The sequence below is a fragment of the Myotis daubentonii genome, chromosome 2 (genome assembly GCF_963259705.1).
Source record: "Myotis daubentonii chromosome 2, mMyoDau2.1, whole genome shotgun sequence".
NCBI classification, from domain to species: domain Eukaryota; kingdom Metazoa; phylum Chordata; class Mammalia; order Chiroptera; family Vespertilionidae; genus Myotis; species Myotis daubentonii.
Window position 1 is genome coordinate 49,616,504 of NC_081841.1, and position 14,072 is coordinate 49,630,575.

Sequence of the window (14,072 nt, forward strand, 5' to 3'; positions counted from 1 at the left end):
CTGGGAGGGGTACAGGAAGAAAAGGGGGGGGGGGACGGAGGAGGGACTATGTGGATGGAAGGACAGTGGGAGGCACCCTGATAAACAGGGACCGTAAAGAGAAGGAAGAGACTGAAATGGAGAGAACAGGACTGAAAGGCGACGGGAGAGGGCGAGAGTGACTAGAGAAGGCAAGGCGAGAACGGGAGAAGGAAGGAGGGAGGGAGGAGAAAAGGGGAGGGAACCCGGAGAGAGGGAAGGGAGCCGGCGGCGGAGCCAGGCGGGCGTAGGGCGTAGGGCGAGGCCAGGCGTGCAGGCGGGGAGCCCGCGTGCAGAGCCGCAGCCGGTCCAGCTCCCGCCTCGGAGCCCCTGGCCCGGGGGAGGGGGAGAGGCCGCTGGCCCGGTCTATGTCTTTTTCTGACTCCAGTGCAACCTTCCTGCTGAATGAGGTAAACGCGGGGCCCCTCCCCAGTGGGTGGGAGGGAAGCCCCACTCCAAGCCAAGAAGTGGGCTCCAATTAGGGGGAAACTGCAGTGATGGGGAGGGAGACCAGAGATGAGGCTTAGAGTGGAAGAGGCAGTAAGAAAGAAGGGAGTGGCCGGAGCTGGCAGCTTCCAAGCACTTGAACAGGAATGAGAAGGGATGGCTGCCTGGGGAGGCAGAAAAGGGGCTAGAAAATAGGGGGAAAGGAGGGCTTCGTGCCCCTCCCTGGGTTTCCTGGGGACAGCTAGAATCCTAGGGGCTTTGGCTGGGTCCGGCTCTTAAAGACTGCTGAGGAGGATTTCCCCGAGTCCTGGTGCCTGCCTCAGTTTCCCCATTCAATGCTCAGGGGTTGGGATCTGCCCAGCTTCCTGGTGTACTTACAGGAGAAGCTAGGTATCCTGGAGGTTCCCCGAGAACTCCAACCCCCAAACCTGGTTATTTGGATTTCGCCCCCTATGTCTTGCTTCTATGCCTTGGGTGCCTGCCAGCTGCCAGTCTAGCAGCTCTTTCCTTAGAAAGAGGAAGGCAGGAAGAAGCCTCTCCAGAAATCCTTTTTTCCCCCCTCAACTCTCTCCCCTTACGTGCAATCATGGAAAAGAAAGGGCTTGGGGTGACATGGACAATGACAGGCACATGCCTTATCTCAGGACAGGCATCAGAACTGGAATAAGCAGATGTGGGTGAGGTGAGAAATGGGGCGGGGGGGGGGGGGCAATCTTGAGTAGCAACTAAAAGATAAGGGAGAAAGAGAGAGGCTCTGAATCTCCTCCTACAAGACCCAGGGGAGTGGCCCAGGTAAGGAGAACTTGAATCTCTCTCCTGGGGGTGGTTGGCATGGCAACTCATGCTTCAGAAGCAGCCTTAGACACCACTGTCCCAGAAGGGGATGAAGACCGCAAGGTGTATGGGGAAGGAATGAGGTTGATGGCAGAACAACTGTTACCAGGACCCCCTGGTGGTAGGGAGAATCCCAAAAAGAGAGGTCTGGGGAACAGACTGGGGGTTGGGAGAGAAGCAGATGCCTCAGCAGCTGTCTTCTTTATTAGAGTTATCTCCAGGAGCACCTTGAGAGTCATATTTTTTCACACTTCATGCCTCCTTTCTGCCCTCTGGAAGAACAGAAAGGATTGAAAGGCAGAGAATGAAAGAGGAGGATATAGGAATACTGAAGAACAAAAGCGAGAAGACAGAGTGTCTGGGAACGTCCAATACAGAAGAATTCACTGTATTAACCTCCAAATTGTACTGGACTAAAAGGGAACTGTGAAAGTGTACTCCCCCCCCCCCCCACACCCCAGTAGTGATGGATCCCCCCAGCCATAGGGGATCCGACAACATTGTTTGCCAAATCCAGCAGGAGGAAGAGGCTGGGCAGGGCTGGACTGCACCACTCAGGGCCAGACAGGCTACAGGCAGAGTAAAGATGATCTTAAGATCAGGCCCCTTGTCCTTCTTGCCAAGGGAACAAGAACGAGTCACATCAGTGGGAAGCCAGTTGGTTTGGGTGGTCTTTCTCTTCCAGGCACGGTGCTTTCTCCCATAGGTTCCATCAAACCCTTTCGGAGTTTTGGTTTTCTAATTCCCCTGTAGCCCTGGAAGGTAAAGGGACCAGCAGATTCTTGAGTCACCCTCCTGGGGTGAGAAACTGGGAATGGAGAAAGGCTGAGCTCAGGCCCTCCAGGTGTAAACCTCTGTCCATCTCACAGAGTGCTTTGGGTGAGTGGGGGTGGAGGGAAGGTAGGCAATCAAAACTCAAAGGAATGCTTTTGCTCAGGAGATGGAGGAAACTCAAATGGGTGGATCTTTGGGGAAGTTTGCTCAAAATAAAGGCTGCTGTTCGGTTTCTAACCTCAAATCTCAGTGCTCCTTTGACGGAGACAGTCTGGCGCAGAGTCCATGTGGCTCCAACCAGGTTTCCAGCCACCGCACCCGCATAATTTTGGGAAGGAGGGAATCTGGCCTTAAGCTAATAATTTTGGGGAGACTTGCCCTTCCCCCCCACACACACCCCAGCGTGGCCAGGATCCCACCTTCTGTCCCAGCCACAATTCCCATCTCCACCCTCTGGTTTCTTTCTCATCGATGTAGGCTCACCTAAAACAGCCCCTCCCTGCCCCAGTTCCCACGGATACTTTGGCAATGCCTGGCACAGTCCTTGGCAAGGAAGTGAGGAAGGGATCCCCCATCTTGGCCAGACTAGGATGAAATCTGCCTGCGCAACAGGTGTGGGGCTGCCAGACCCAAAACCTCCCCTAAGCGCGGGATGGGCGACACGGCCCTTTGTTGCCGGGTCCCAGAGGTGAGGGGTTCGAGCACCTGGGGAGGGGGGGGAGTGCTTTCATGGCATTGACCTGGAGCCGCCAAACCCATCCCTCCTCACTACCATTGCGGGGTTCGCTTTCGGCGTCTCTGGAACCGCCTGGGCACCTAAGCGCAGCCCGCTCACCTGAGGCCCCTCCCCCTCCTGCCGCCCGCCCCCGCCCCGCCTCTTCTGTCTCCCCATTTTCCCGTCTCCCCCTTCTCCCCTCTCCCCCTTCTCCCCTCTGTCTCTAATCCTCCCTTCCTCCTCTCTCTCTCTCTCTCTCTCTCTCTCTCTCTCTCTCTCTCTCTCTCTCTCTCCCCCCCGCCTCCCCGTAACCAGCTCTCGCCTTCTCGACTCAGGTCTGGCCTCCCCCGCCCGCGCCCTCCCCTCCCCCGCTCCAGCCCTTTGTTTCCCGGCGGAGTATTTCCTGGGTTGCCGAGCGTCTCTGTCTCCGCATCTCTCCTCGCTCCGCCTCCTCCCAGCCTGGATCCGCCCGCCCGCAGTCTCTCCACCCCTTCCTCCCCGCTGCCCCTCGGGCCCATAGGTGCCGGGGGACCCACCTCCTACCCGGCTCCGGTCGGCTCCCGTCTCCCGGCCGGGTTTCGGGCTCCCCGGGAGGCCGGCGCCCCCGCCGCCACCCCCGCCAGGTCCCGGGGAGGGGGGTCAGGTGGGCGGGCGCTATTGTTTTAGGAGCCGGCGCCCGATTCCACGGCGGCGCTTGGGGTGGCACCGGCAGGGTTTGGGGGGTGGGGTGGGGGGAGCGGTGATCTGAGCTCTGAGCTCCGAGCAGCTGGTCTTCGCGGCTCGCTCCCTCCTTCGCGCTCCCTCGCTCGGCGCTGCCGTCCGCAGGGCTGCGGGGCTCAGAGGCATCTCTCGGGCGCGGCCCGCGGTCCTCGCCCCTGCCTCGGGGCTGCCCCCGCCCCCGGCGCCGCTCGCTTCCCCCACCCGGACTCCCCCATGTATGACGACTCCTACGTGCCCGGGTTTGAGGACTCGGAGGCGGTGAGTGCCCACGGCGAGGGTGGGGGCGGGGAAGTTGGGTGACACCTCCTCTCCCTTGGACCCTTCTCCCAGTTCAGTACTTTGAAAAGACGTCCCAGGAGCGGGGCAGGGAATGTAGGGGGGCGCTCCAGAAAAGTGGGAAGATGGATTTTCATGTCAGGGGCTCCCCAGTCCCAGGCCAAGAGACAGCGGTTGTGTGCCGGGCGGGGGTAGTGTGGGGGAAAGACTCGAGCAGGTGTTTCCAAAGCTCAGGAAGAAAGGTAGGGGGGAAAGGGATTTTAGACGTGGCACACACAATGTCTGGAGCTCCCAAAGGAGGATGTGTGGGGTCTGAGACAACCGCTACGGGAGAAGCTGGGTCTCTCGGTTCCCAGGGGGACCATCCAGACCTGTGCCTCAAGTAAAGGACAAATTCAGGGAGCTTGGGAGAACACCAGAGGGTCAGGTACCAGCCTCTTCGGACAGGAAGATCACAAAACTTGAAGATCTCCATGACCCCTTCTCCTGTGCAGCCTGAGCTTGCCTTATCTCCTCACCCTCCCTCCAGCCCAGCTTCTCTTCCAGGCTGGAAACTGGGCACCCAGCACATGGGTGGGCCGGCTGACTGACCCCCTCCCGCCCAGGCCTCCTGCTGAGGCGTCCTCAGAGCTGCGGGCATCCTGAGCTCCTGCTCAGCGTGGAGGTTGGAGGTGAAGCCAGAGGAGCTGAGGGCCTGGGGATGGAGAGGAAGCTCTTTGCTCAGAGAACCAGGCAACCGATAAATATTTAATTCTCCTCTTTGCTTTTATCTCCTGACCCACTGAGACAAATCAGCTCATTAGGCAGTGATTCCCGGAGCTCAGAAGGAAGAGTGCCTGAAAAGAGGGGGCAAGGACGGGGCGCAGTTAGCTTCGCAGTCCCTTTTCTCAAACATCACTCAAGGAGAGGACCAGTAAATGGTGGGAAGGGGTCCCATAGGTGTGAAAGGTAGAGCACTCCAGAGTTGAAAGTGGAGTGTGGAGTGTTGGAGTCTTCTTTCATCACTTGCTGCCAAGCCCAGGATAGATGAGTGTTAGGGCTCACAGTGGGCAGCTATCAGTCCTTTTCTGGGACTGGGCTCCTGCTGGGCCAAATTCCCCGCTGGGCCTCTAGGGCTAATTACATGGCAGCAAGAACAGATGATTTTCAAGGCTCTGGTGGACACCTATTTACCATGGTTGAAGAGACAGTTGGCATGGCCCAGGGGGCCAAGGTGAGCTTAAGAAGAAACCTCCCTGTAGGGCTGGAAGGCCCTAGAACAGCGGTTCTCAACCTGTGGGTCGCGACCCCTTTGGTGGTCGAACGACCCTTTCACAGGGGTGGCCTAAGACCATCCTGCATATCAGATATTTACATTATGATTCATAACAGTAGCAACATTACAGTTATGAAGTAGCAACGAAAATAATTTTATGGTTGGGTCACAACATGAGGAACTGTATTTAAAGGGCCAGAAGGTTGAGAACCACTGCCCTAGAAGGTTCTTCCCATCCCTAGTGAGAAGGCAAGAGCTGCTGCAAGGTAAAGACTGACATGTGGATGGTCTTGGGAGCAGTCTGCTAACCCATCACTTGCCCCACCCCTCTCTGGTCCCTGGATCACCCTCCTCCACTTTCCTTTCTCTTGCCTGGCTCCTTGCTCTCTCTGGGGCCCCCTCTGAAGCAGTAGGAGGGAGATCAGGCTCTAAATAAATCCACCGGCTCATCTCCCTCCTCTCCTTCCCCCGTGCTAGGCAAGAGTGGAGCTGTAGTCTGCCCACACACTCACCAGGCAAGGGGGGCACCACTAGGGCACTGTGCCAACTCCTGGCAGCTCCGAAGTACTGAGCCTCTGGCTGTTTTGGCATAATGGGGTAAGGGAGGCAAGACCCCAGATAAGGCTTGGCAAAGGCATCCTGGCTTCCCTACGTGAGACCAGAGCATGAGAGAGAGGTGAGTTCTGAGGACTTGGGAATAAGGAGAGGGGGTTTCATTCTGAGCCCAATTCATTAAACATTTAGGGAGAGATCCTGTCATTCCCATCTTAGGGCAAGAGGCCAGGTCATCCAGATGGTCCAGGCAGGGATATCCTGATGATTAAATTAGGCTGAGAAACTAGAGAGCGGAGACTAAAGGTTAGACTCCTCTCAGCACAGGTCTGGGCATCTAGGAGGCATCTGAAAGGTGCTTATCAAAGTGAGTGGTCATCCTGCCTTGCCTCCTGCCTCCCAGCCTGTTGGGCCCTATTCCCTGCACGCAGCCGTCTCCCACTGAGGTACATTCTGTATTTAAGACCCTGGAAGGAGGTCCCCCTCTCTACAGACCATGTAAAGGTTCTTCCTGGGGCTCAGCCCCTCTTTATCCAACTGCCAAGCCAGCCTTATTTTGTTCTCAAGAGAGATGGGAAACAGCAGGCAGACTCTACTCCTCTGTAAAATGAGGGACTTTCCCCCACTGTGCTATCTGCATGTTGTCTACCACAACATTGACTTAGCTTAGGCCCGAGGGCCTGGGCTGACATCAAGCTGACCGGCCCTCTTGCCCGAGGAGGGGCTGGAGCAGAGGGCATGGCGGACAGCAGTGTGTCTTCCCCACCGAGAGTCTGGCCTCTGCTGCCTTCTGTAGGGAGTCATGCACTGCGGGCTTGAAGGAATGTTCCTCAGTCCGAGAATATCCTAAACCCCCTTCCGCACTCACACACACATTCCCACATGGACTCCTTACCTAGGCTCCTACCTTACTTCTGCCACCTGCACCTCAGAATGGATGGAAGTACCACTGCAGGTCTCTGATCATGAAGAGGGGAAGCTGGGGCAGAAAATGAAAGAGTCCCTTTACCCTAAACTGAGAGTAAACCCAGACATCCTGACCTCTGTCCTCCTGTCCTAAGGCCCAGTTTCTCTTGCTCATTTGTGCATCTTCCTCACAGCCTTGAAGGTGAGCTCTGCAACCCTCCAAATGCATCCTCATTGCCCAAAGACTCTTACTGTGGATAAGACTCAGACACTCTCCTGGCTCAGGTTACCAGTGACCCCCTCCCTACATCCCCAGGGTCCTGCTCCTCCGCTGGGTTGGCTGGCACCAACATGGCTTCCTCCTGGCTGATATCCCCTTGGGGGTGGAGCTGGGAGCTATAAGCCAGGTGGTGGGCGTGGCTCAGCCTCACAGGCTCATGGAGATAGCTCTGTGTTGCCTTTAGTCTGTGTCCTTTTTTGTTGTTGTTGTTGATTTCAGAGAGGAAGGAAGAGAGAGATAGAAACATCGATGAGAGGGAATCATTGATCAGCTGCCTCCTGCACGCCCCACACTGGGGATTGAGCCCACAACCCAGCCTGTGCCCAGACCGTGACCTCCTGGTTCATAGGTCGATGCTAAACCCCTGAGCCACACGGGCCGGGCCGGGCTGTGTTTTGTTTGCTGCCCACACCAGGCCAGTTGCCCCAGCATGTGTGAGAGAAAAGTGGGAATAGGGAGAGTAGAGAGGAAGAAACTCCCAGGAGTTGGCAGCTCTGTGTCCTCTTCACCCTGGAAGGATAGGGACTTGGGGAGATGAGATCTAAGGGGTGGACGGCTATATCCTGACTCTCAGGAACAGTGCCGTACCAACCAGCATCTCCTGACTGTTCCCACCTGGCTGTTCATCTGCCAGTCACTTTAAAGCGGTAACGTCTAGGTGGCTTTGCAGGCTGATGTGAACAAGAGGGCTGGGTCGCCTGGATTCAGAATTATCTTCAATATATCATCTTCAAGACATCTTCCTTCGCTCTGCCTTGGAGGAGGACGTGGTGGAGGGGAGGAAAGGGAGGAAGGAGGGAAGTGAAGGCTCTATTCAAAGCTGCAGTATTAATAGGCTTCGGGGGAGGGGGCAGATCTTAGCACATATGGATTGGGTGGCATTCCTGCAGCCCCAGATATACTGGGGCCCTTTTCAGGGAAATTGGAGGGACTGTTGGGGCCCAGCCACCTCTGTGGACAGGGAGAGGCTGGGGTTTGTGGAGGCACTGCCATAGGGTCCCGAGGGTGCTCTTTCCACTTGAGCCCAGGGATCACAGCCTCTCCCCCTTGCCAGGGTTCAGCTGACTCCTATACCAGCCGCCCATCTCTGGACTCAGACGTCTCCCTGGAGGAGGACCGGGAGAGTGCCCGGCGGGAAGTGGAGAGTCAGGCCCAGCAGCAGCTGGAGAGAGCCAAGGTATCTGCTTGTGAGCTGGGGGCAGAACAGGCCAGGCTGGGTGGAAGCTTGTACTCGGTCCTACGTCCCTAGCGGTCAGTGGGCAGGATGCACGCACGTGAGTGTGAAAGGTTGTGTGTATGTGATGGGTGGGATGGGGCCCCCAGCCTCTGCTGACGGGGCAGTGGGACTGGAAGGGTGCTCCGAGGCTCCCCTCTTTGGCGCTGATGGCTGAATTCTCTAGCACAAACCTGTGGCGTTTGCGGTGAGAACCAATGTCAGCTACTGTGGCGTGCTGGACGAAGAGTGCCCAGTCCAGGGCTCTGGAGTCAACTTTGAGGCCAAAGATTTTCTGCACATTAAAGAGGTGACCACCCCCCGCCCCCCCAAATAGAAGCCATTTAATTTCCCTCCTCTTGCCCCAGTTCCTATCCTCTTTGTTTAATCCTCAGTCTATAAACAAGTCCCCGAACTCCTCAGCTTTATCCTTAACACACACCCAGACACCCCCTATATCCAAAAACCCAACAATCCTCAGGGTCTCCATACTTCTGAGATCTGGCTTGGGCCTCAGTCTTCACATGTGTAAAGTCAGCAGCTAGATTAGCTGCCTCTTAGGTCCCCTGCGGGTGACAGCTATGATGCATCACACTAAAATCTTGTGGGGGCTCCAACCTGGCTGCCCTTCCCTCTGGCACCTTCTCCTGCCCCCCCTCCCCCCAGCCCCTCACCCCTTATGCTGCCTTGGTCAGACCAGCTCTGTGAATACCTCCCCGGCTCTTCAAGCTGGAGAGCCAGAACTGAGGCCTGTGCCTCCTCCCCTCCCCTCCCCTTCCGCTCCATCCCACGCCCAGAAGTACAGCAATGATTGGTGGATCGGCCGGCTAGTGAAAGAGGGCGGGGACATCGCCTTCATCCCCAGCCCCCAGCGCCTGGAGAGCATCCGGCTCAAGCAGGAGCAGAAGGCCAGGTGAGAGAGGGCTGTGACTCCATAAACATTCCCTGCCCCTCCCAACATGGGCACTTTACCCGGAGTCCACTTTACTACACGTGCACACATATCCCACCCCCTAAAATACACACTCCTTCCCACCTACACACATTGACACTGCACAGATATGCCCGCATGCACACACAAATGCACATGTCACGCCTCCCTCACTAGCTAAGATACAAGGAAATGTATACAACTGTTAAATAATGTGGAACATAGGTGCTTACTGACCTTCCTTTCTCCTTTCAGGAGATCCGGAAACCCTTCCAGCCTGAGTGACATTGGCAATCGACGCTCCCCTCCTCCATCTCTAGGTAGCCTCCCCACAGCCCACCTATCCTGGGTAGGTGGGTCACCAGGACACGGGGCAGGGAGATTTTTCCCCAGGTGAACTGTGTGGGCGGGGTTGGGGAGGGGTCAGAAGAGCTGGCAGAAACCCAGTGTCTCCCCTGGGGAAGGGAATATATGCCCCCAGGGCCTTTTCCCCTTTCACCAACGTTAATCTTTTATTTCCTTTTCCAAAAAGCCAAGCAGAAGCAAAAACAGGTGAGTCAAGGAAGGGACCTGGGCTTGGGGGCTCATGGCTCATGGCTGTAGGAACAGGCTTCTGGGCAGTCATTGTGGAGGGGCAGCAGGACAGGGAGGGAGGGAGCCCAGAACTTCTGAACTGGCCCCACACCAGTCAGGCATAGGGCAGGCCACCAGGCCATGGCTTTGCTTGACCTCACGTCAATTCTGCAGGCAGAACATGTTCCCCCATATGATGTGGTGCCCTCCATGCGGCCTGTGGTGCTGGTGGGACCCTCTCTGAAAGGTTATGAGGTGAGAGGAAGTCCTTGACCCCAAAGATCACCTCTGCCAAGCCTGCCATGGGAAGGCCCCAGGGACAAGGGGAAGGGCCCGTGTGTGGAGGGGATGGGCTCCAGGGCCATGCCTGCTGACGCTGCCCTTCTCCAAGAAGGCCCTCAGCCAGTTCCATTCCGTTCCCCGCATCTCTCCCACCAGGTCACAGACATGATGCAGAAAGCTCTCTTTGACTTCCTCAAACATAGGTTTGATGGCAGGTAAGCTGCTCTGGCCTGAGAACCAGAGAAATCGTTGCCTCCTAACATATGTCTATAGCAAGGTCTTTTCTAAAGGGAAAGTTAGGAATTAGGAGGTCCCGTGTGAGGGGCCTAGAGCTTGAAATTTAGAAGTGAGCTGTGATTCTCCACTGCCACCCCAGGATCTCCATCACCCGAGTCACAGCTGACCTCTCGCTGGCAAAGCGCTCCGTGCTCAACAATCCTGGCAAGAGGACCATCATCGAGCGTTCCTCCGCCCGCTCCAGCATCGGTGAGAAGTCCCCAGCTCCTGCTTCTCTGCTCATGCAGGCCTTCCTGAGAACTTTCCTCCTACCTTCTTCTTTCCCAACTCTTCCTCTGCCTGCCCCAAGATTGGCAAGAACGCACCCCAGTCTCCTCAGTCCCCTGTTCTTCTGCCTGCCCAGGCCTTGATGAACGCCCTCTCCCCCCCATCACTGGGGAGGCCCCCTAGCTCCACTGGAGGAAGTGGGGGGAGCCGCCGGTGAACACTGTGGCTCACTTGCTCCCTCTATAGCTGAAGTACAGAGTGAGATTGAGCGCATTTTTGAGCTGGCCAAATCCCTGCAGCTGGTAGTGTTGGATGCTGACACCATCAACCACCCAGCACAGCTGGCCAAGACCTCACTGGCCCCCATCATCGTGTTTGTCAAAGTATCCTCACCGAAGGTAAGTCAGCAGCAGAGGTGGGGGAGACCCCCGGGGCTGCCCTCCGAGACTGCATCACAGCTTAGCTTGGCCCCTGCCCCAGGGCTCCTGAGTTCCATTTTCCTGTTGCCAAATCACAAGCGGGGAACATGCCCAGTTCCTTCTAGGCCCAGCTCTGCCCAGGGCTCCCAGAGACTCCGGGCCTCACTCTGCCCTTTCCCCTCAGGTACTCCAGCGGCTCATCCGCTCCCGAGGGAAGTCACAGATGAAGCACCTGACTGTGCAGATGATGGCATATGATAAGCTGGTTCAGTGCCCACCAGTGAGTGCTTGGGGCAGCTCCTCCTGTGCCCACTCTTGCTTTTCTAGGGCTGGGGCAGTGATGGAGATGGGGCGGGGACTGCTGCTTAGAGGAAGCCAACATTCCCCCTTTCCCTAGGAGTCATTTGATGTGATTTTGGATGAGAACCAGCTGGAGGATGCCTGTGAGCACTTGGCTGAGTACCTGGAGGTTTACTGGCGTGCCACCCACCACCCAGCCCCCAGCCCTGGACTTCTGGGCCCTCCCGGTGCCATCCCTGGACTTCAGGTAATCATTTCCAGTTGGCACTGATGTTTAGGCTACGCCAGCCAAAGCAATGCCCTTCCCTGCCCAGAGGCTTGTCCTTGGCGTCCGGTTTGAGCTGGGCAGGTGGACAAAGGAACTTCCTGGTGAGAGGGAATTCATCAATACGATGGGTAATCAGAGGTTACTTTTCTAAGGCTCAAAAGAAACATACTCTCAAACTTTTCTATTTTTTTTAATCCTCGCTGGAGGATATTTTTCCATTGATTTTTAGAGAGAGTGTAAGGGAGGGGGTGGGGGGGAGACAGAAACATCCATGTGAGACAGACACATCGATTGGTTGCCTCCCGCACCAGGGCCAGGGATCGAGCCTGCAACCAAGCTACATGCCCTTGACTGGAATCGAACCTGGGACCCTTCAGTCCATGGGCCGGCGCCCTACCCACTGAGCCAAACTGGTGAGGGCTCTCTGGTCTGTCTTGAAGGCAGAGTCTGAATTTTGCTGGAGCCAAAAGCTCCAGTTTTCCATATCTGAAGAGGAAGAATAAGCCAGTATGCTTCCCTCCCTTGCACTAGTTCCTCTACCCAGGAACGGAGGGTTGAGGGGGGCGAGGTCTGTACTGCCTCCCTTAGAGCTGGTGTGTTACCCCCAGAACCAGCAGCTGCTGGCGGAGCGTGGCGAAGAACACTCACCCCTCGAGCGGGACAGCTTGATGCCCTCAGATGAGGCCAGCGAGAGCTCCCGCCAAGCCTGGACAGGATCCTCGCAGCGAAGCTCCCGCCACCTGGAGGAGGACTATGCAGACGCCTACCAGGACCTGTACCAGCCTCACCGCCAACACACCTCTGGGCTGCCGAGTGCTAATGGGCATGACCCCCAAGACCGACTCCTTGTCCAGGACTCGGAGAACAATCACAATGAGCGGAACTGGCAACGCAACCGGCCCTGGCCCAAGGATAGCTACTGACCGCCTCCTGCTGTCCTACCCTGGCAGGCACAGGCACAGCTGGCTGGGGCACCCACTCCAGGCAGGTTGGCATTAGACTGGCACTAGGCTGAGCCCCTCACAACCCCCTGCCCAGCTCCAGGGCTGCCTGTGATCCTGAGGTTCTGGGAAAAGCAGGGTCCCCCTTACCTCCTGGGCAGTGACCCCCCTAGGCTCCCATTCCAGGTACTAGCTGTGTGTGCTGCAACCCTGGCACCTTCCTCTCCTCCTGCACAAGAAGCTGCCCCACTGGGCAGTGCCCTCAGGCCAGGATCCCCTTAGCAGGGACCTTCCCACCAGACTCAGGGAAGGGATGCCCCCTCCAAGTGACAAGAGGCTGGGGTGTGGGCAACATGACATGAGGAAGAAACAAGGCTCCTGAGCAGACACAAGTCCTAACAGTCAGAGGATTCAGGCTTTGTGCTTTGGGGTCTGAGGACCTCCACTCACCTCACTGCCACTCGAGAAGAGACAATCAAAGCCCAAAGGGTGGCACTCCCATCCATCAGCTGGGGAGGCATCTACCTACAAGGCTGGAGTAGCAGGCTGGCTGGGCTGGGCCAAAGGCCTTACAGCTGAGGGTCTGGAATGGAAGGGCTCTCCTCACCCTGCCAGGAATCTTCCTAACATCTGACGGGACCCGGGACAGGAGCAGTCAAGCCAAATGGTGGTCGGGAGCTGACCCGAGTTGAGGCTTTGGGAAGGGAGGGCATGTGCAGCAGAGACCGTACGGAACAGCTTTGGGGGCCTCCTTGCCCCCTCATCCTTTTGCTCTTGCATCCTGTCATTTCTGTTCTTGGCCCTCGTGCCTCCTGGGGCACATGGGCCCCAAACTTTATTCCCTCATTCATAGCTGCTGCTTGTTATGTTCCGGTTAGGTGGGGAGAGACAGGACACAGTGGACAGCCCTCAGAGGCCCCGTCTACCCGGCTACCCTTGCCTTCTGGCTCTAGTGTGTGACCTACAGAGCATGCTCCACATGACCCTGACCCACCTCACTGTCATCACTAATAAACACCATGCACAGTCCTTTGGACTCCTGTTCTGTCTGCCGGCTCAGGTGGCCGGCTCCTCATTGTGTGGCCCAAGTCTAGAGAAGGCAAAGAAATGTCCTGGCCTCCTTTCTCTCACAGAGGACCCACTGAGTGGGAAGGGGAAAGGAGAGCTGGGAAGAAACTGTATTCCCGGCCCCCTCCCCCCCAACTATGCCCTCAGGCCCAGGTGCTGGAGGGAGACATTCAGCAGCACAGAAAGGACTTGTTTTGGGAGGTGGGGAGGAGGCCTGCTCACAGCCTAGCTGTCCCTGCCTCAGGCCCTGTAGTTACAACCTAAAGGCCATGTATTTGCCCAACAATTTTAGAGTAAGGGAGAACAGAGGAGTAAGATGGTACTGGGCAAGGACCCAGGCCCTGCAGCCCTCTTTTTACAACCTAACTCATCACTCCTGAGGCTCCTGGTGCCCGCCTCCACCCCCTCCCATGAGCAGTGAGCTCAGCAACTGGGGAGCCACAGCAAGGAGACTGAAAGCTGGGTGTCAGGCACAGAGCATCAGGGGAGGAGAGCGGTCCCATGGTGCCTCACCTGCCAGTTTCACAGCTGCTTTCCTTTCTCACCCTGTGGAAAGCTCCCTAGGGGCTATCCAGGCCAGAGCTACACGTTCCGTGAGGCTAGAGAAGGGGAGGAAAGATGCGTGAGGATACTGCCGTCATGGCTTTTCCAACCCCACGTGCCTCCTGTAGACTCTGACTATCAGCTGAGATCCTAGGCTCTGCTACAGATGTGATTTTCTTTCATCTCCCAAGTCTGTCTTCTGTGGTACCAGGGAGCCCCTGGGAGATGAAGTTAGCTAGAACTAGATACAGCC

At 56.9% G+C, this 14,072-nt stretch overlaps 1 protein-coding gene across 2 annotated transcripts; it reads left to right on the forward strand.

Moving 5' to 3' along the window:
- Positions 1 to 273: 273 nt before the first annotated feature.
- Positions 274 to 13,237, forward strand: CACNB3 (calcium voltage-gated channel auxiliary subunit beta 3). 2 transcript variants are annotated; one of them, XM_059682718.1, is made up of 13 exons: positions 274 to 428; positions 7,832 to 7,954; positions 8,178 to 8,300; positions 8,788 to 8,903; positions 9,177 to 9,241; positions 9,454 to 9,473; positions 9,669 to 9,749; positions 9,933 to 9,991; positions 10,153 to 10,262; positions 10,527 to 10,678; positions 10,884 to 10,979; positions 11,097 to 11,246; positions 11,876 to 13,237. In XM_059682718.1, exons 1-13 carry the CDS (start codon positions 387 to 389, stop codon positions 12,188 to 12,190), a joined length of 1,452 nt encoding a protein of 483 aa, XP_059538701.1. In that variant the 5' UTR covers positions 274 to 386; the 3' UTR covers positions 12,191 to 13,237. The 2 variants fall into 2 exon arrangements, with proteins under 2 accessions (XP_059538701.1, XP_059538700.1); XM_059682717.1 differs by lacking the exon at positions 274 to 428 and adding an exon at positions 3,121 to 3,766.
- The last annotated feature ends 835 nt before the right edge of the window (positions 13,238 to 14,072 follow it).